The sequence below is a fragment of the Eulemur rufifrons genome, chromosome 16 (assembly GCF_041146395.1).
Source record: "Eulemur rufifrons isolate Redbay chromosome 16, OSU_ERuf_1, whole genome shotgun sequence".
Classification (NCBI taxonomy): domain Eukaryota; kingdom Metazoa; phylum Chordata; class Mammalia; order Primates; family Lemuridae; genus Eulemur; species Eulemur rufifrons.
In genome coordinates this window covers 51,045,802-51,066,910 of record NC_090998.1, presented here as the reverse complement: position 1 = coordinate 51,066,910, position 21,109 = coordinate 51,045,802, and the positions used below count along the sequence as shown (strand labels likewise).

Below are 21,109 nucleotides of genomic sequence, written 5' to 3'. Positions count from 1 at the left end.
ATAGATTTCCCTTGGGTCCAGCTCCCTCATCAGAGGTTTTGGCTCTTTGTGGGCAGGGCTGAGGTTTCATTTACCTTTATTGCTCTAAACAATATCCAGAACATACTAGAGGCCCCAATGCTATTTGAATGCATTGGCTGATTTTGGGGGGACTTCTTCGAATCTAGCTATAAACTTACAAGATTTCTTCGTATGTTGTATGAAAGCAATACTTTAACATTAAAAAAAAAAAAAAAAAAAAAAAACCCAAACCTGGTTCAAAGATCATTTAGTGGGCATCATCTCCAAAATATGGTAAAAATTTTATACTAGTCATCTACTTATCCTATTCTAGACAGATAATTTCTTATTCTTTCTCTTTCAAGCTGAAGATTCTCTCTTGGTTTGTTTATTTTAATTTTCAAGAAGGAATTGCTTCTTAAGTGCTTTTCTAATAAAAATGAAGAGATTGGTTATATTAAATGCATTTGGTCTATTATTAGGCTGAACTGATGATGTAGGTAAATGATCCACACAGAAGAAGGCGGCTTTCCCTCCTGAATTCTTGCAACTTGTTACCTAAACAATTTACTTAGTGCTATTCACATGCTGCCTGTACTGTTACTATTTCTGTACCTGCACAATGTTCTCCAATGAGGTAATCTTTTGAAGGGCCTCTCGGTCTGGAGCCTGGGACAAAGTAGGGACTCACAATATATTGGGAGTGAGAATAAATGAATAAAAGAATGAAGTAGTAAGTTTGACAACAAATTTCCTGAAAGATGTCTTAAAATGGGCAAATTCTTCCTATAAACAAATTTCTCCTAAAAACCTAAAGGAAAAAAGAGTTTTACTAACAATGGTGATAGCACAAACCAAAAGTTTTAGCTTTTTTTTTTTTTTTTTTTTTTTTGAGACAGTCTCACTCTGTCACCCTGGTTAGAGTGCAGCAGCATTAATTGTAGCTTGCTGCAACCTCAAATTCCTGGGCTCAAGTGATTCTCCTGCCTCAGCCTCCTGAGTAGCTGGGACTATAGGCATGCACCACCACATCCAGCTAATTTTTCTATTTTTAGTAGAGATGGGGTCTCGCTCTTGCTCAGGCTGATCTTGAACTCCTGAGCTCAAGCGATCCTCCCGCCTTGGCCTCCCAGAGTGCTAGGATTACAGGCGTGAGCCACCGCACCCGGCCCAAGTTTTAGCTTATTAAAATCCTGGATTTATTCATAATCAGCAATTGAAGTGCAAAAATGACTTTGAACTTGGTTGGAATAATTCTGACTCTGCTAACGGTTTTTATAGAATTAATTAAAAGACTCCTATTTAGGAGAAACTTCGTGGTTTTCATTTCTTATTCTTTTGGCCAAACTTCTAGATCTCTCTCCAAATGTTACTTAGGGATAATTGGTGTATCAGTTACTTCCCTTACAAACGTAGATGCCAGCCCTACATAAAGATTCTGTAGTTTTAAACTACAGCCTATTCTTCCTTTGCATTTCTTCCAAGGTTTTCTCTGTGGAATTAAATGTCAGAATCTGAAAGGTGAATTCAGGACAGTTGATTTAAGAAGTATGATACCTAAAAACACACTCTATGTCAGTGTATGGGCAAGGTAAGGCCATTCGAGATGCAGGGGGTGCAACAAAATGACTTGTGAGTGTCTCCCTCCTCGACCTGTCTTGACCAAACTTTATTACTCATTTAATGGAATTGTGACAAAGAGCAGGAATCAAAACACGTGGGGATCACAGAGGCTGTTATGTTTATTGTGCAGAACAGACAGTGATAATCCACTAGAGAAATATTTTCAACAAGCAAGCGATTCAAAGTACAATCTTAGACAGCAATTCTACATAAAGAACAAAGAATAAAGTTAGAAGACACTCAAAGGAACAGGGAGAAAGTCAACTGCAGTTAAACGTCTTGATACTTTTCTCCTGCAAACATACCTAACTTGCAGAAATGGTAGAAAAGTTAAATGTCCAGTCTTACTTAGCTGTGACCAACAACAGCAAAGAACAGTCCTATAAAATTTATCTCCCACAAAAATAAACTATATATATAAAAATTTTATGATGTTCTTACTGTTCCATTGGCCACAAGCTTCTTTTTTTTCAGTATGAAAAATGAGGTATACTGGGACTTAAGAGGTAGTAGTGTGTTTTGATTGTACAACGTACAGGAAATAAAAGTGTAACTTCATCAGAGATGGAAATCACTCAGTGCTCCAAGTTTGGCCAACATGAGCAACTGCTTTGATTTTATGAGCTGGCCAAATGAGGTTTCTAAAAGGCCCATCCAAAGATATGGAATGTGACTTTTATTTTTATGAGCCACTGTTTATTTGCTTATTTAATGCACAGTTAACAGTAATGTTGAGTTTTAATTCTCTCCATAGCTCCTTTGGTGATTTCACAACAGTGAGCGATCTGCCAGTCTCAGAGAGGTAAGTGGCCTTTGCAACTACCTCCCTGAAGCGGCTGGAAGAGAGATGGTTTTGAGTTTCATGTGACTTCAGTCCTAAAAGCCATACTGACACAAGCCGTCATGAGAAACTACCTCCTGGCCCAGTTGATAATAGCATGTTAAAAAGTCAGCACACTCACTAGGAGAGAAAGGCATAAAAACTCTACATAAGAAGCGCTTAAAATAAATCTGGTTGAGACATAGTACAAAAATCACATTTGTGTAAAATACATGAAAATATTTGTCAAGCATTTTCTTATATTCAACTAATCTTAAAAACACATATTTTGATTGCATTATGCAAAAGCTGAGCTTGTTGCATCTCACCTACAAAGCTTCAAGTTTCTTTGAAGGTTGGCTTTTATTTTACGTATTTATTATTTATCTACTTATTTTGCAAAAGTATGTAAAAATGTATTCCTTTCTATCAAATGACTTTTACAAAAATAGTTTGGATTAGGAATAGTTGCAGTTTGAACTATTTCAAACACTGAGAAAAATGAAGGCTGCAAGTAACAAGATCATTCCTTTTGAAGTCTGGAGGTAGGTCTTTGCAAGTCAATTAGTCCATTTCCTTAAACAATTCATTTGAGGTACAGACTTGGAGGGTAATATTTAAACATTACAGTCAAATTTTGTGTGATGTGTAGTGTGATTGAGGAAAATTATCCTTAAGAACCTAGGAGCGACTTGGTTAAAAAATATTCAAGTTAATGTAGAAATCTAGCAGAGAAGCTGAAACAAGTATTTGTAAAATTTTAATTAAAAAAAAAAACATAGAAAAATACATACCCATGCTGAAACACAGTAAGGAGACTGTTTCTTTAACTGTAATTAAGTGTATAAAAAGAACTGCAGATGATTAGAATCACCTACCCAGTACGTTTTTTTCTTGCATTGCTTGTGTATAGCAGCATGTAATAAGTACTAGACTGTAAATTCATTGTAACATTCAGAGGTAGTATTGAGTAGTGGGGATATATTGCATCTCTGGCTAAAAGTGCAGTTTGAATGAAGAGATGGTGAACCAAAGCACCTCAGTCAACCATCTTATGTCAAAACGTATTACTTGAAGTAACACATAAGCTTAATTTGAGGTAAGTGGTATTTAGGTCTTTCACGGAAACTGATACACAATGAAAAGAGAAAAAGAGAGAGAGAGAGAGAGAGACTGCTTATTTTGCTTTTTAAATTCTCATATAACTATAGCAAAAGAAATTTAGATTTCGCTCCTCCCACCTCATAATTCAGGTGAGTTCATCATGCATTATTCTGTTGTATCTTTTCATTAAATTACAAAGAGGATAATTTTACTTGTCTAGGTTCCTTAAATGCTCTGAGGCTGACAAGTGTTATTTATTGCTAAATGGCATTTGGCTCTGTAGGAAGTAGAGTTCCTGAAAATGAAGTGTTATTCTAAAAAAAAAAAAAGAGTGCTATGAGTAAATTTATTACTCCTACTGATATGTGTGATATCCATAAATATAGGAGTTGGCAATGTTTGTTTGCTTACTTCCCTTTTTGAAAAATGAACATAACCTTTTCTGGTGTGTTAGCTGAATGAAAGGATACATCAGCATTTCGTCTCATTTAGAAATAAAAAGTTAAAAATCATCAAGTAAGTGTTCTACAAGATTACACGGAAAAGAGAAAGTAGTATCTAGTCCTTATCTTTGGTGTTCTAAACAGAGGGATTCACTACGGAGAGCGGGGTGGGGTGGTACTGGAGGCAGACGCAGTGTTACACACCGCGCTTTTCCTATATGAATGCCCGACGTCACGAGTGTGACACGTCTCTTGTTCGCATGCAGTGCAGTGATTGACTAAACCCAAGTCAGAGTTTTTCTCACCCACCCACTCTTGCTTATCAGATCAACAAACTATTAGTAGGTTAAGAAAAAAGAAAACAGTAATTAAAAGTTGCATTGTTAAACTGTGTCCCCTGTGTTTACAGCAGTTTTTCACTAAACCTGGGACTGTGAAGGGATTACAAAGAAGGTGATTAATATAGTCCTTTTTAAGGTTATGTGATTTCTCCCCGCCCCACCCCCTCCCCTCCCCCACCCCGCCCCGCCCCGCCCAGATGAACGTGGAAAGACCATGGCAACAGAGAATAAGTGGTCACTGCAGTGTCTTCTCCCTTCAAAAGATCCAACTGCTGCTGAGGTAGAAATCGAATGTCGGCGCCCCCTAATCTTCTTCCGCGGACTCTTGTGAGGATGTCTCTTCAGTTTCCTCCTGGAACACACAAAGGGCACAACCATTACGCTGTGTGGGCTGCTCTTGCAAACAGTTCAGAGGTGACCGCTTTCCACAGCACATTATGCTTGCTTCAAAAGAGGATGACGGTGATTGGCAAGCCCTCATTCCCAGGGCTTCTTAAACTGTAATTGAAGAATCAAGGTGTTGTTTTTTCCCAGAGCGGTCATTAGCTACTGTTGACTTAAGGCTTGACATCATGGCGGCTGGTCAGCAAATTCAATTGTTTGCCGTCCAGAGAATGTCAGGGCAATGCAAGCTTACTCACCAATTAGGAAAAAAAAAAGAAATGGATGAATTTTTTCCGACAGCATGCCAGTCATCAGTTTTAAAAACCGGCATACAAGTAAGAAAAATGAAGTTAAGGGGATCCTTTCTTAAGGCATGAATAAACCCATCTTCCAGAAACGGGCAATAACAGTTGATATTTTTATAGTGCTTACCAGATGCTTTCAGGTACTGTCTGGTAGTATTCCTATTTTACAGATGAGAAAACCAAGTCATGTGCCCAAAGTTACAGGGTGAGCGGGGCCAGGATTTGGGCGGAGTCAGGTGGGTGGCAGAACCTGCACGTGACCCTTGTGCCACTGAGCAGAGGCAGTGCGAGAGCGGGAGCCCATAGAGAGCTGCAAGAGCGGATGACAAACCTTTCCAAGTCTATTTCTTCATTCTCGTATTTGGTAAAGCACATTTTGAGACAATAACCAAAGTTTGGCGTAACTGCTCAACCTCAATACTAAATCCTCATCGACCAAACATTTGACAGCGGGCTGGCCAAGCAGAGAAAATCTAACATACATGTTTTTGCAGGGCCCCCTCTTCATGTAAATCTAATTCCTCCTTCTCTTTCCCTTTTTCTGATTCCTTATGGCTCTGGAATTTGTTGGGGTTTCTGCGAGCCGGCTTGAGCCGCAAAGCTCTTTCCTTTTGCTTATTTAACAAATGTGCAGTACCTTTCAGGACATGGGTGGTAAAGCGGAGACAATAAACATTTCTGATAAAAGCGTCGTTAGCGAGAGGATGATTTTTATCAAATGCTGCACATTGTCTCCTAAGACGGCATGTGAAAAAGATCTGGGAGAAGAGGTAAACATTTACTCCTGCAGCAAACGGAGCCCCTTTAAGAATGACCAGCTTAAAACAGCTTATAACAGTCTTCATACTTTAATAGATTTGATTTTCCACATGGCTTCATTTTGTCTGGGTGGCTAACCGACACAATTTATACCTCTCTTCCTTTCCCAGGTCACTACAGTAAACCATTCAGTAAAGCATGCCTTAAAGCTTGTCTGCGTTATATGACCAAACTTCCATTCATTAGTGTTTGAAACACTTCAGCTGTGAAGGGGCTCCTAAATGCTACCATGTGTGACGCTTTTGCGTAAAAGCAGCAAACTGGGAGGAAAAAAGCCCATATGAACGGGCGCTCACACACTCACATGAATGCACGCGCGCGCACACACACACAAACATGCACACACTTACACAGACTCTATCGTGGGCCTTAATCACAGGCCACTGCTTACTTGCAAACCCTTTGCAAAAGGTTTCAAACATTCTCTTTCCCCCAAAGACTTGAGAGAGCTGTAAATCCTGGGAATAAACACACATACAAATGAATGGATTGCAGCTTAAAAAATAGAACCACGGCAGCATCAAGTCATGAGATTTCACACCAGTTTTGTTTAGTCTGCTTTGGGTTTTGTGGGAAATGTGGAACGTAGGAAGCTACCTCCCCTTTCCTCCCAACCCCCACCCTGCGGGCGTCACATATTTCAGCAGCAGGTTTATACCTCTTGACTAGGCAACAGGCCATGACCCTGAGATTCTCTGTGGCGTCCTGGCCACAAAGGAGGATGTGGCATGATCAAAGCCATGGACAGACGAAAGAGGGACAAGCCAGGGATCAGCTGCCCTATGACCTTGTCTTTTCACTTAATATTTAAATTCCAGAAAGTCACTAAGCTGTTGGGCAGCTACTCTTCGTCCGTCCCCAAATGACTCACTTCTCACTATGACATGAGGTGTGGACTTAGCTGGCTACTCTGAAACAGACCACAGCATAAAAGCCAGAAAGTATATTTTAGTTCTTTTCACAGTTCACGAATTAATCGAATGCAGTCAAGCTGGATCGAGCAGTGATTATTCCATTTCTAACTGCTTGATTTTTCTACGCTCTCTGGAAACCAAGGTACTTCTAAATCCGGAAGGAAGTAGAATTTTCAGGCCATGAACTTACAAAGACCTTGTACTAGATGGAATGCAATCAGCTTTTCAAAACATTCCCAGACACTGTGCTTGATCTGAGCTCCCGAAATGCCTGATATTCCGACCCCTTAGACACAACTCTGCTGAAAATGGTCTCTCATGCCGTTTTCTTTACTTAACAGTCCTTAACGCAAAGGGGTGAGTTGTTTTATTAACGTGTCTTTCCGCCAACCTTGAAATTCTTCTACTAGTAACTATTAATTAGTATTGGGAACATGACTAGCATGTCGGGGGTAGGAGTCTCACTCCATTAAGCTTTTGGAGGTAATGTGGCTCTCACACTCTCGGAATGATGGTTTTGTTAAATGTCTAGTTAGTAGGGGACTCTCCCTTCTTGGCATAGCCCCCACTGGCCACCCTCCAAAGGAAGGTATGGCTGCAAAGCGGATGACGCTGGCAGGGTGGGTGGCACTTCCTACCTCTGCAAACCTCAGTTCTCACCTTCCCAGTGACTTGGGTTCTGCTGCATGTGTGGCTGCTGTAACACAAGTGTGTGGGCCACGAAGAGAAGCACAATCCTCCCTGTTAAGAATGACGTTGGAAAACCCACTCTCAGCTGCTAAGCGTCACCGTTTGGCTGGACTTCACACAGGGCACTTTTGTGGTACAAAGAGGGGACAGAAACAGGTGACATGGAGAATAAGGAGCTGGCTCCTAAGTCCCCGAAGAATCTTATTTCTCTAACAGAGTACAGAGTACTGTAGTGTTGGTGGGGACCCCTGTGCTTCAATCCTCTTTGATAACCTAGAAGACATGGCCATGTGTTCCAGACAATAGCTTGCACCTCCACATTTTTAAAAATTACTTTATGGTTATCACATAATGGTCAAAGGAACTTTGAGCTTGTGTAGCTCCCTGGGAACAGCCTTGAAGTAATAAGGAGACTTACTGTCACTAAGAGTTACACACATCTCTCTCATTTGGGACAAGGTGGTGGGATGGGAGGGCTAAACAGCAGCTCTCTGGTCAAGAAGGCTTACCTGTTGGAATGGGGCTTCAGGAATGTGAAGATGAAAGGACTTTTCAAAGTGGAAGTGCACAGTGACATTTTTATGAGCACCGGCCACTAAGGCCTCTAAACACCGAACAGCTCCCGGCCATTCATGCGGCCACTTTGCAAAGACAAGTGAAGCCACACCACACCAGGGTGAAACATGTGACTTTTTCTGGCAGGAAACTGATGAGAGGGGAAAGGGGTGGGCAGAATTGGAGAACTATATTTTTATTATAACTATTGGAAAATTGCACTCACTTTGCTTTAGTTTTTCTTTTGTTCATGAAAAAAGGAATTTAATAAATGTAACTCTTTCATTGCTTTGGCTAAGCTTGAAAAAAACCCCACTAAAACTCAGAAATATAGTTTGCACATATCACTGTTCTTTTAATTTGGTTCAACATGGTGCGTGTGGTACATACTTTTGGGTACATTTCAGCTAATTGATTAAAAAGGAGGCCAATGACAGCCCAATATCCAACCTTAAGTTCTAATGCTTGATGGAATTTTAAAATGTCTTCAGTTTCATCAGAGCTCTTACCACACAAGCACGGGTGAGGGTGTGCTCTGCAAGAAAGTTCAGGATTTAATGCTAAGAGCTGAAGCTCTGGGTTTAATTTTCAGATGCAGACTAAACAGCAGGTCTGCTGTGGAAGAGAGGCCGGTGGATTCCAAATGGAACTGGGAAATGGAAATGCTCTCCCTGCAAACCCAGGGGTTGTGTCACCACAATGCCCCTCTTTGTGTGTTGTAAGGAGTGCAAAAATCACAAAAGTCCATGTCAGCTTTAATAAGTCTTTATATTTTTTTCTTAACTACAAAGAATTCTGCAACTCTTTTACTATAGGATGCTGCAGGCCAGAAATGCATTTGTGATGTAGACTATCTTGCCAATAAACCTGGTAATCTAGAGAGGGTACTTATGGCTGAATGACATTCTTTTTGTCATCTTAGTATGTTCAACTCCTTAAGAACTCAGAACGACAAATTTAAGAGTTGTTCATGTTCACAAATACCTCGAGTCGGTCTTGTCGGAACAGAAATAAAGGGCTCTCCTTCCCAGCCGCAATGATCAGGAACCAATTTTTCAAGTTCCATCTGCAGCTAAGTGACCCACAAGACCACAAGGGCTGAGTTTTTCTATTTCTCTGTCAGATATTTTAATTTAAAATGGATTGGGGCTGTTTAACTTAATGGAAAGCGATTATTTCCTCCAACTAGGAAATTTTTACAGATTTCTTAAAAACATGTTAAATGGAACATATATAGCACATGGAATCTGGCAAGTGCAAGGGATTCTGGTGGAAATGATAGGAGGGAAATATGTGTTTCAAAAAGAGACTTGAGAAGTTGAGATATGTACAGCACTTGTACTGATCTTGTTTTTATTTTTGCATTATGTGTATAAAAACCTAGGAGTGTCAGGACTACTTCGTGTGAGTTAGCATCAACCTAACAAAATTGATTTTGAGGTCTCTCCAGGGCATGTTTAAGGTAAAGGAGGTTGATCTTAGATGTCACTGACCACAGGTGCCAGCCGTGACACTAACAGGTTGTGTAACCTGTGCCTTCTCCTTCCATGTCAGACAGTAATGACAATACACATCTAGCTGCACCGCAGGGTTGTGTGTGAAAAAAAATGTGACAACCACGTGGGAAAACTTTGAAAAAGAGTAAAACGCCTGTAGGATTACAGTGTGGAACTGTGATTATTAATTTCAGTGACTCATTCTGTGATTATTTCTTTACCTGTGATTCAATGATAGAATTTTGAGAAATAAAAATTATTAAACAATGTCCCCAAAAGAAAATAAAATAGGAACTCTTAGATACCTAAAATGTACTCCTGCCTGTCTTGTTCGTATTCTCAACTGAGTTTCACCATTGAAAATATTGTAATGGATCCAACACTGGTCCCTGGAATACTACAAATTTCTCTTTCCTGGGACGGAGGGCTATTTAAATAAAAATCTTGAGGTGCTACTCACATTTTTCAGATAGGAAAATCATTTTATGTACAAACTAATTGCAAGTTTCAGGAGTCATGATTTCTGAGGATTCCAAGCTTAATCCATTTTCTATGCCAGGTAAGATTCTTATCAAAGGAGCCTTGCATTTAATAGCTAAAGATGCAGCAAAGGGGTCGTTGCATGAAGAAAGTGTTCATAAGAAGGGAATTTATTTCTGCATTTCCGAAACTGTTGAGGAATGCTCTTATTTTTATGCAAAGTAGTTTTTATATGTGGGTAGGTTAAAGGCTGCTGAATGGTTATGTTCCAGATGTGCTTATTAATAGGACAGACTAGGAAAAAGCTTTTTCTTTTGTTTTCTGTATGTATAAAATTTTGCATAGCTGTTCCATTTGTTGCCAGGGAACAGAATATTTCTGGATTTTAATCATTATTGCACCAAATGTTTTTCATTATCTAGAGTTATGACTTTTGAATAAGATTATAAAAATATCAATAACTGTAAGTCAACAAATAATTATTCAGTAGACATTTATTTGAGTGTCCACCAAACATTTTCTGAATATAAAGGACAAAGCAACTTATTTCTAATCAATCATTAAGGATTTTCTTAGGAAGACCAGGTTTTAAAGCCAGTTGCTATTTGTTCCATAATAATTTGGGTCAAGAAGTTTGGAATAGTAAGAAGAAAGTTTAAATGTGGAATAAATAATTGGCTTTTAGCCAGTGCACATCCGAATGTAGAGGAAAGGCATTCTGCAACAGGAATGGGAAAAGCAGGTAGCCACTGCCATCTTATTTTTAGCCTAATCCGTAGACTTCCCCACACAGTTAAAAACAATCACACTTTTAAAAAACTCCTACAGCAAGCCTGTCAAAGTTCATAAACACTAAATTTTGCCTTTTGGAGTTTTATAAATTGCCCCAAATTGAGTGATGCTCTTTCACTTCTGTTAGAAGCTATGTCATCTCTACAAGATATTTCCTGCCAAGAAACAGCTGACTTCTTGTTGCCAATATTCCTGTATTTCAACTGTTAGCTAAGCTAATTACTTCATCTGTTTACAGTTAATAATCATTTTGATATGCTTCCTTTGCCCTCCAATTTCCCTGTGCTATATCCTTGAACTACTTTATTAAGGGTTAAACGGCGGTGTCTACTTCGCTCTCTCCTTTTCCTTTGACCTTTGTAATAATGTCATAGGTCAGAGGTTAAATCAAAAAGTATTTCCTATACAACAAAACAGTGCCACTCAGGGCAGCCTTTGATATGATTCTTCATGTTTTGCCAGTTGGTACTAAACATTTACTGGCCCACAAAATGTTTTACCAGCTTGAAAGAGCATAAGTAAGAAAATAAATAAATCAGTACTCTTTATGACTTAGGCGGTATAAATCACTATGCTCCCTGAGCGAGTAGACGAGTGACTATTTGTAAGCCTGATTTATTATGAACTATTTACTGCAGTGGCCAAGGTACCATGTAAAAGATGAGTGTTAGAGTGAGAATGCTGTCCCCTCTCTTCCTTCCTTCTTTGTATGTCTAGACTAAAAGCCCTCAGTAAAAATGCCTTCTTTGAGAACAAAATGCTGACTGCAATTCATCAACTTGCTTGTCCCAAAATGAAATCTCTCATTTTGCTCCAAACAATGTTTAGGTTGTCTGAAATATAAACATTCTTAAAACTGCCCTTGAAGTCTCTGTAAAAACATTCACCATTTTTTTTTAAGGGGGGAAAATCCCCTGATATTCAAGGCTTACTGAGATTTCTTTGCCCTGATGCACACCACCCACAGAAGATGTTACTTGCAGGTAAAAACTCTGTTTTGAAACAGAAAGCTTTGTTTCCGGTCTTTGAGAAACTGAAAACTTTCCAATTCTCTCACTGGGAAATTGAAATGGAGCAGGTTTATACCCGTCCTAATTGCTAGAGGCATAGCTTGCTAGGGCTGTACAACAATGAGCAAAGTAGATTGAAAGGACGGGAAACTGTTGAGATTCTAAAAACCTGTTTTCCTTTTGGGTAGGGAAGAAAGTTGAAAAATAATGTCTGAATTTTATGTGTAAGGAGTCACTTCTAATCTCAGGTTAAATCCTTAAAAAGGGAACGTCAAGAAACAATAAGATTATCTGATAAACTAGCAAAACATTTTTAGACGTCTGAGATGGAAAGAGATGTATTTTTATCAAAACAAAAAAGAAACAAAAGCACCCTCTATCAATAATAATAATCTGATACTTTTATGGTGTTTCTTTTATTAAAAATAAAAGAAAACCCTACCGCCATTTCCTACTAAAGTTAAGAATGTAGTCCATATGGCTGGAATTCAATTGCTCAAATTGCTAAAAAATGAGCTAATTTCTATTTGTTTCTAATTAGCTAATCTCTATATATTGCTTATTTTGTCGCTTTAAATGAAAATATAGTAGAGTTCTCTAGTAAGCTTTGTTTTCACTGGTTTGGGAATTAAAAAAAAAGTTAATGTGAATATTGCAGATTTTCCCCTTCAGATTTTTAAGAGGCTACTAACTTTCCCATTAGGATTATGGGACACACTTGAGGTTTGCAACAATGGCACCTGGTGGATTTTCCAACCCCCCACAGTAGGGTTACCCTTAAGTTTTTATTTCTCTCTAGACACATGTACTTACATACACAAGCACAAGCACATATGTAGATGTTGATATTTATCATAATTCTGAATTTGTCTCCTCAGAACAAACTTTGCTATTTTGTAGCCCCGTTTCAAGAAGGTACATTTTTGAAGCTCCGAGGGGGTGTCAGAGTTTGATGGCATGAGGATACTCTACCACAGAGTCTTTGTAATTCCCCAAACAGGTAACATACATGCAAGGAAGGTGATTCTGACTGCTTTAGCCCTAACAATAGGATATAGCAATTGCTATAAAATTTCCCCTAGTTAAATAAAATCCTGACTTTAAAAACATTCAGTGAAAACACTGGAGGTCAAAAAGTACTTCTGAGTTGATTAGAATTCTAGAATTTTTGAAAATATAAACCTCTAGAAATGAAAAACGTGGCAGCCAAAAATAAGTCAGAACATAATGTCCCCTGGAATTCATGATTATGAATCTCTCGTAGTATTCTTGGGAGTAAGAAGAGAGGCATTAGTATTACCCCATTTCCTAGGTGGATAAATTGGGCAAAGGTAAATTAATTAGCCCCCAGTGGTGGGGCCAGGAAGGAAAACCTAGGTCTCTTTACACACCACTGAGCCCTTTTATTTAGATGTATAATATTTACTTGTGCTAAACTCTTTACCACCTCAAAACAGAATATGAATGTAATCCTTCAAAATGCTGTTGATAAAGAAAGGATATCAGCCTGAGTTAATCCAGATTGCCACATGGAAAAGCCACCTGGGAGGGTATTTTGAAAGAAACAGATGGGAAAAAAAGAGATTCTTTTGAACGCAGTGCAGAATTTACATTAACTTCCATGAACATTCATGTAGTCCCCGTGTTTACAGAATTCATCACTGTGTCCTTAGACAATATAAATTAGGCAGCCCAGTGAGCTCATGTTCTTTTTTCTAATTCTGAATCTGAACACCCCTCCTTTAAAGGGGAAATCTAGAGCAGGGTCTGTATGACAGCCAGAGTATCAGTGAAGAGCAACTCAATCACTGTGGCTCCTTAGAGATTGCTGATTTTCTTGGGAAATGAATTGTGATTCCACTTACATTATTTCTTGGTGTATTAATGTCCAATTTTCAGCCACATTAATAATCTCCACCTATGATGTATTTGTTCCTGCTTCTCTACCTTTGCATATACCATTCATCTTAACTATAACGTCTTCCTTTCTTTCCCTTAATTTATGTCTCCATTTTCCTTTCTGAAACTAACTAAACAACAACAAAATCAGACAAAACAATAACAATTCCACTCTTCAGGGTACCATCCCCTTAATAACCTGAGATATTCCACTCATTCATCTGTATCCCCTATGAGCTCCATATACACTGACATCCTGTGGTCATTTGCTCAACAAATGTTCAAACATCACATGTGTTTTCACTGAGTATCTTCATCCCTGGTTGCACATTAGAATGATTCAGGGAGTTCATAAAAAATACTGATGCTTAGGTCTCCAGACCAAATCAACAGGATCCCTGAAGACTGGGGCCATTGGTACGTAGGTAAATGCAGAACAACTTGCTGTCCAGGAAACAAAGTCCTCATTTGTCGTATTTGTCAAATTCCATGTCACACTCCCACCACAGTGGATTTCAAGCTACCTACTTCACATCACTGAATGTAAAATTCAGAAGAGATGCTCGGTTTGCTTACAAGAGCAGGCTCCTACACACCATGGAACAGGGTGCAGGCATATATATATATATGTGTGTGTGTGTGTGTGTGTGTGTGTATATATATATATATATATATATGTGTAATCTCTAGGTAATTCTAATATGCAGCCAAGGTTAAGAACCGCTTGAATTAGATTGCACATTTCTCAGATGCGGTGACTGCTTTTTTTGTTTGACTCATCTACCCTACAACAGCAAGAAGAGGGAACGAATCAGTGCTAACAGACCACGTAAAGTTATTAATCTGTAGTTCACAGCCTACGACGCCAAAGTGAACCCTGCAGTATCCTTTGACTCAAATGCACAGAATTATCAATTTACTTTCTCTTGATTTTTTGCACTGATGAAAGATGAGAGGCTAAACATTCTCCTACTTAAAAAGTTAAGTTTTTGTTTATATTTTATTTTGTTCAGCATTGCTTACAAACACTCAAACACTAAGTATTTTTAGTGCTCCCCTCCCGCTCTTGACTTTTAAATATGGGAGCAGCAATGAGAATGATTTTTTTTTTGGTGGTAATTCTGTTTTTATTCCACTTAAAGTTCACAAGCAATTATTTGAATACAGTTTCCTTGCATCCTTACATGTGTTTAGAAGCTTCAATTCTTTTCTAAGAATTTTTAAAGAACAGGAGACGTATAAGGTGGCCCAATGGTCTTTCCCAGGCAAAGCAACACTGACCTAAGAGAACAGGATGCAAGGTAATTTTTAAAGACCTCTAGGGAAAAAGATTCCATGGATATTTGACATTATCTGAAAGAGATTCTACAAGGACCTTGGTAACTCAGGACACGGTTTAATGACTGACTTTAGCAGGTTCTGCACGATACCACCTAGATCTCCAAAGTGTCTATATAAACCCGGAAGGGAAGAGAACAGCAGGACATTCTTATACTTCAATAATGGCTCGCATTCTTCACAATCATGATTAATTTATTCTTCAGTTTTGCTTTCTTCAAGTTATACTTCCTCGATAAATATGATTTTTGTGTTTCTATGTATAGATGTAGTTTGGATAAGGAACTGCAGGCATATGGAACTAGAGAAGTAAAGCTGGTTTCTAATTTTGATGTGTCCAAAAACTTCAGAGACTGTATTTCAGTCATTTAAAAAGACCTGAGAGTTCATCAATCTGCACGTTACTACAATTTAACTTCCTACTTTCCCAGCCTCCTTTGGGGTATTTTGGGATCATCAAATGTTATGAAATAATTCAATGAACGGATATGTTTCCAGTCATGGATCATAAAATATTTTGCAACTCATAAATCCCATGTCAAGTCAATGAAATATAGACAGTCAGGTGAAAAGGATAAAATCTGATGTTTAAGAATCATTAAAACGTATGATAAGATTAAATATTTGTTTTATATATGTATTTATATATTCTTTGTACACTTAAGACCTTGAGTTTTGGGGTTTTTAATGACAGAACCTCAGACTATATATTTCTGACTTTGTTGGATACAAAAAACTTTCAAGAACACTGCAATGCTGACATAATCAAAATTAGAAAAATACTAATTAAGGGTTTTATTGGGGGACGTTTTTTCACTATATATTTCACTTTACTTTTTATATTAATTGGGAGAAAAAAATCATAATGGCCATTCTTTACCTGAGCAGGCTTCTTCTGAACGACTTGTTGTGGCTAAGGAAGAAAAAAAAAAAAAGGAAATGTTATACTTTAAATGGAAACATACATTATGGAAAAAATTAGGTATACATGTTTCAAACACAGACACTTATCTGCAAAGAAAAGAGGAACATTTAAAGTTCAAATAGTTTATCTAAGGTTAAAAGGTGTTTATTCATGATCTCTCTATTTTAAGGAAATACAACACAGGTCATCTCCATTACAACAATTCCCAATTAAAGTCTGGCATACATATGAACTATATCAAAATAACCTTAACTGTTTGATTCACTTTGTTTTTAGTCTCCGTATCACAAAACTGAGGAGTGAAGATGTCTAATTCACTCATTTGAAGTACATAATTCAAAGGCTTATAGTATATGCAGAGGGCTGTATAGCCATCACCATCATCAAACTTAGGACATTTTCATTTCTTCTAACAGAAACCCTGTACCCATCAGCGGTCACTCCTCATTCCCCTCCACCTCCCTAGCTGCCCTCCCATGCCACAGCGACCACTAATCTACTTCTGTTTCTATATATTTGCCTATTCTGGACATTGCATGTAAACAGAATCGTACTACATATATATATGTAAAGAGAAAGAGGAGAGAGAGAGAGCACATGCGTGCGAGAGTCCTTTGTGTCTAGCTTCTTTTACTGGCCTAGTATTTTCTAGGGTCATCGTTGTGGTAGCATCAGTAGTTCATTCCTTTGTATGGCCCAATAATATTTCATTGTATAGATAATACCACATTTTACCTATCCATTCATTAGTTGATGGACATCTGGGTTGTTTCCACCTTTTGGCTATTATGAATAATGCTGCCATGAACATTCATATACAAATTTTAGTGTGGATATGTTTTCATTTCTTATGGGTGTACACCTAGGAGTGGAATGGCTGTGTCAAATGGCAATTCTTTGTTTCATTTTTTGTGGAGCTGTCAGACGGTTTTCCAAAGCAGCCCCACCAGCAATGTCTGAGAATTCCACTTTCTCTTTTTTTTTTTTTTTTTTTTTTTTTGAGACAGAGTCTCACTTTGTTGCCCGGGCTAGAGTGAGTGCCATGGCGTCAGCGTAGCTCACAGCAACCTCAAACTCCTGGGCTCAAGCGATCCTACTGCCTCAGCCTCCCGAGTAGCTGGGACTACAGGCACGTGCCACCATGCCCGGCTAATTTTTTCTATATATATTTTAGTTGTCCATATAATTTCTTTCTATTTTTAGTAGAGACGGGGTCTCGCTCTTGCTCAGGCTGGTCTCGAACTCCTGACCTTGAGCGATCCACCCGCCTCGGCCTCCCAGAGTGCTAGGATTACAGGCGTGAGCCACCGCGCCCGGCCCCACTTTCTCCACATACGAGCCAACATTTGTCACTGCCTGTCTTTTTGATTACAGACACCCAACTGGGTGTGAAGTTGAATGTCTTCGCTGTTCTGATTTGAGTTTCCCTCACTACTAACGATGTTGAACATCTTTTCGTGTGCTTATTGGCCATTTGTATACCTTTTGTGGAGAAATGTTCACTTAAATCCTTTGCCCATTTAAAAAATGTGCTTGTCTCTTCATAAATGAGTTTTAAGAGTTCTTCTAATGTTTTGGATACAAGTCCCTTATCAGATACATGATTTGCAAACATTTTCTTCCATTCTGTAAGTTTGCTCACTTTTTTGATGGTATCATATGAAGAATATATTGTGTTATATCTATACTGATATATATTTCCTTGTATGTGTAGAGCAAAACTCTCCTATTTTGAGTGAAACATCTGAGGAAACTTTTTTCTGTCTGTCTAAATTAATTTTCCAATGGAATACCAGAAAATATTTGCTATTCTGTGGTACTGTAAAGGGTGGATATGAAGCCCAAGCTTTTTGGTGGATTACTTCTAGTACTGACTCTCATGTCTGAACAGAAGCCTGACTTACTCTATCTACACATCCCTGAGAATGGTGAATACAACTGAGCCACTTTGACATGGATAGTGACACGCTTTCATAGTACAAATGAAAGAAAATAAAATTGCTACAGTTCTCCCAAACAACAGAAGTTAGGGTAAATTCACTAGATCATGAGCTCCTATTCATTTTCCTTCCTCTCAGAATTTCTGTGGGAGTGCACTGTTTTATTGCTAGTATGTTAAAAATGTTACATAAAAATCTCTACTGGAGCTTTTTTTAGATGCAAAAGATAAAAATGAAATAAATGGCAAGATACTTTTGCTCCACACACACACAAAAAAAACATTCTTCCCTCTGACTTTAAATCACAGTAGAGATGACATCATCATCAAAGCCCACATTTTGACATGATGTTTTCTCCAGGTGGAATTGAACCAAGGATGATTAGGACTTCTTTCTCCTTAGGACTCAAAAAGCATGTGCTAACAGAGGATTCATTTCAAAAGGGTCATTTGTAAGCAGAGACCACATTTCTTCCTCCTCTTTTTTCCTGCCGATTACACCTGTACACATGTTTACTCCCAAACCGTTTCAAATCCACACACATTCTTGCAGGCTGACTGGTTCCTACTGCTCAGAAATCCCCCTCCTTTTTTGGCCGAAGATCCCGCATTCATGTGACTCCTGCACACTGTGGCTCAATGAAATCCTCTGAAAGGGCTGCCAGCTCACCCAATTTTCCATGAATTAGGTCCTGACACTTCAATGAGGGGAAAGACAATGTCTGAAACTCTGCCAGCCCTGGCTCCCAGCCTAGTTCGTGTCACGGAACTTCTACCAGCTACCCTTAGACACAGCACTTCATACTTTTCAGATCACCAAACAAACAGACCCTTGAATACTTTCAGTGCTGGTTGGGGTTAGGGCTGCTAGGATGTTTTCCCAGCCCCTGGCACCCAATGGCTCCAGACTGTGCCGAGAAAGTTTTTTGTTGTTATTTTGTTTTGTTTTTATTTTTATGAATGGCTTTGGTAGAAAACGCAGACTGAAGCATAATACTACCGCCATTCATAAAAAGGGAAAGGAAACAAACTGCTGTCTGGAAAGCTTTTTGGACACCAAACAAACTGCAAGTCTCTTATGCTCCTGGAGGCATCTCTTAGCTTAGAGCTAAGTGCTGATACCAAGAAACCAGTTGCTCCTCAAGGTTCATGGCATTAAAAACATGATTGGCCACCACAAATTTTTATAAGAAGATCTGAATAATATCAGCCATCCATATTAATCTTCAGTGTCGTTAACAGTGTATTTTCATGCACGAGTAGTATTTTGCACATGCATTTCCTATACAGCAGCTAAAATATTTTATATTTTTAACATCTCCCTCTTTGTGATGGGGAGGGCCCAGGCTTTATTGTTTTCATTTTCTCATAGGGACACTAAGGCATAAGGCATTGAAATAATCTCCTGAGATCATTTTTAAAACTAAAACCACCCAAGTTTACTAATTCTCTTAATCCCCTCTATAATGCTCTGAAGAAACCTATTCTATTCCTTAAAATAAAAAAAAAAAGTCAAATCGAGATCCAATCCAGGAGAAGCTGTACTTCCTGGCCTTGATTTTCACCTCCGCATTCACCTTCCTCTTTGGGATCTCTCAGGACTCGCCACAGCCAGAGAGGCCCGTGGCTTCCTCAGCAGGACCCAGCCATGATTCTCTGAGGTAGCTGAAGAAAAGTGAACCCCATGGGACAAGAGTTAGGCCTGCAAGGTCCAGCTGCCCTGCCTCGCTTGGAGATTCTTCCCTCGTTATCCATTGTGGAGGGTCTGAGCAAGTCCCTTTCATAGGTGTGGATGGCATAACTACTCTCTGTTAAACAGATAGCAAAGCCTTTGGAATTGTTACGTAGACAATTCTGATGGTTCTGCTTCTCGTAAGTTTTTCATATAGTGAGTTTATACAGTGTATGCGCTCTGTCAACTTGCTGTGCAGTCCTCTCAATGCATGGAGATTTTGAGTTGATATTGTTACAGGACTATTGCAACTTTCAAAAAGCTTGACATGAAAATTCCACCATTGCATTTAAATTTCTAAAAGGCAGTGGGTGAAAGAAAGCTTCCTCCTAGAACAAAACATCAATATCATCAACAACAGCATCAAAGGACTTTGAAGAAATGCTTTGAATTAATGTAATGTTAAAATAAAACTGTAAAGAGAACCGAGATACCCCATCAATCAAATGTATCGTGTAAAGATTAAGAAAGGCTCTCTCTAACCACATGGCCTTCAATGTGTGGTTCTCGGCAGGTTAGTACTTATAATGGACTAGCTCAGCCACAATTGAAAGTACAATGCTGAAACCAATAAATATAATTGTTAAAGTTCTTGTAAATAGCTTAGGGTACAACACGCTAAGAAAGTGCAGAGGCTAATAAAAGGAAAGGACATATGATCTGGGATCATACAGCAAACTGGCCATTTCTCCAAATGGAAGAAAAAAAGTTGCCGAATTCTTAAAGTCCACAGAATATTTCAGTTTTTAAGATTTTGTAAGACACTTGTGTGGGAAATGGTCTGCACAAACCACCTATCTATTAATATTTTAGAATAATTAAGGAGTTCCCCAGCCCTCCTGAGAATACAACCTATGGTTTCAGGAAGTCTAGATATTTTAAAGCTGATACTTAGACAGCTAAGCCACCCCTTCTAGTAGATATTGAAAGAAAATCCTTGAACACTAAGGACCTCGACATTAGTAGTTCATTTTAGTACTAATCTGACCATTAGGAAAAAGAAGGGCTTACCAACTTAATTTTTTAAAAAATTAGGTACAATGTATGGTAAAGATGATCATTATGCAAATATCTTAAGTTGACCTTAGAAAGAAAGTAGCTCCTAGTTGGGTCTTTGTGCACATGGGTCTTTGGGTTTAATGTAAGCAGCAGATTTTTAATCTAATTAGATCCTCTGTTTCTTGCCAGCTGGTAGTAGGTGGTTTTGCCCACTTTGTTTTAAAATTATATGCCCCACTGTTCAATTAATAGGTACTTCTGTTCCCTAGCATAATCTCTTATCAAGTAGATTGTTTTTCATTCTCATAGAGTTATAGGATAAGACAGATCTGCTATTTACTAAAAAAGAATTTTAAAACCCTAATTTCTGGGAGAAATTCTCAATAAGAGTTACATTTTAGAGACCTTTCACACCTCACAAAATAACATCTCACAGGATAAGCTCAGTTATTTAAAATTTTAAGTTAAATATAGTGTCAGATTAAAAATGATTACGGAAAA

The 21,109-nt window shown here is 38.5% G+C and overlaps 1 protein-coding gene across 1 annotated transcript in view; it reads right to left on the bottom strand.

Annotated features, from left to right (window-relative positions):
* Nucleotides 1–1,653: 1,653 nt before the first annotated feature.
* Nucleotides 1,654–21,109, bottom strand: part of HMGA2 (high mobility group AT-hook 2) — a 128,204-nt gene continuing 108,748 nt past the window's right edge. Inside the window, exons 4-5 of the mRNA XM_069490965.1 lie at nucleotides 15,894–15,926; nucleotides 1,654–4,683 (exon numbers count right to left, since the gene is read on the bottom strand). Coding sequence (XP_069347066.1) covers nucleotides 4,636–4,683; nucleotides 15,894–15,926 — 81 coding nt within the window. The 3' untranslated portion in view covers nucleotides 1,654–4,635. The remainder of the gene's footprint in view (nucleotides 4,684–15,893; nucleotides 15,927–21,109) is intronic.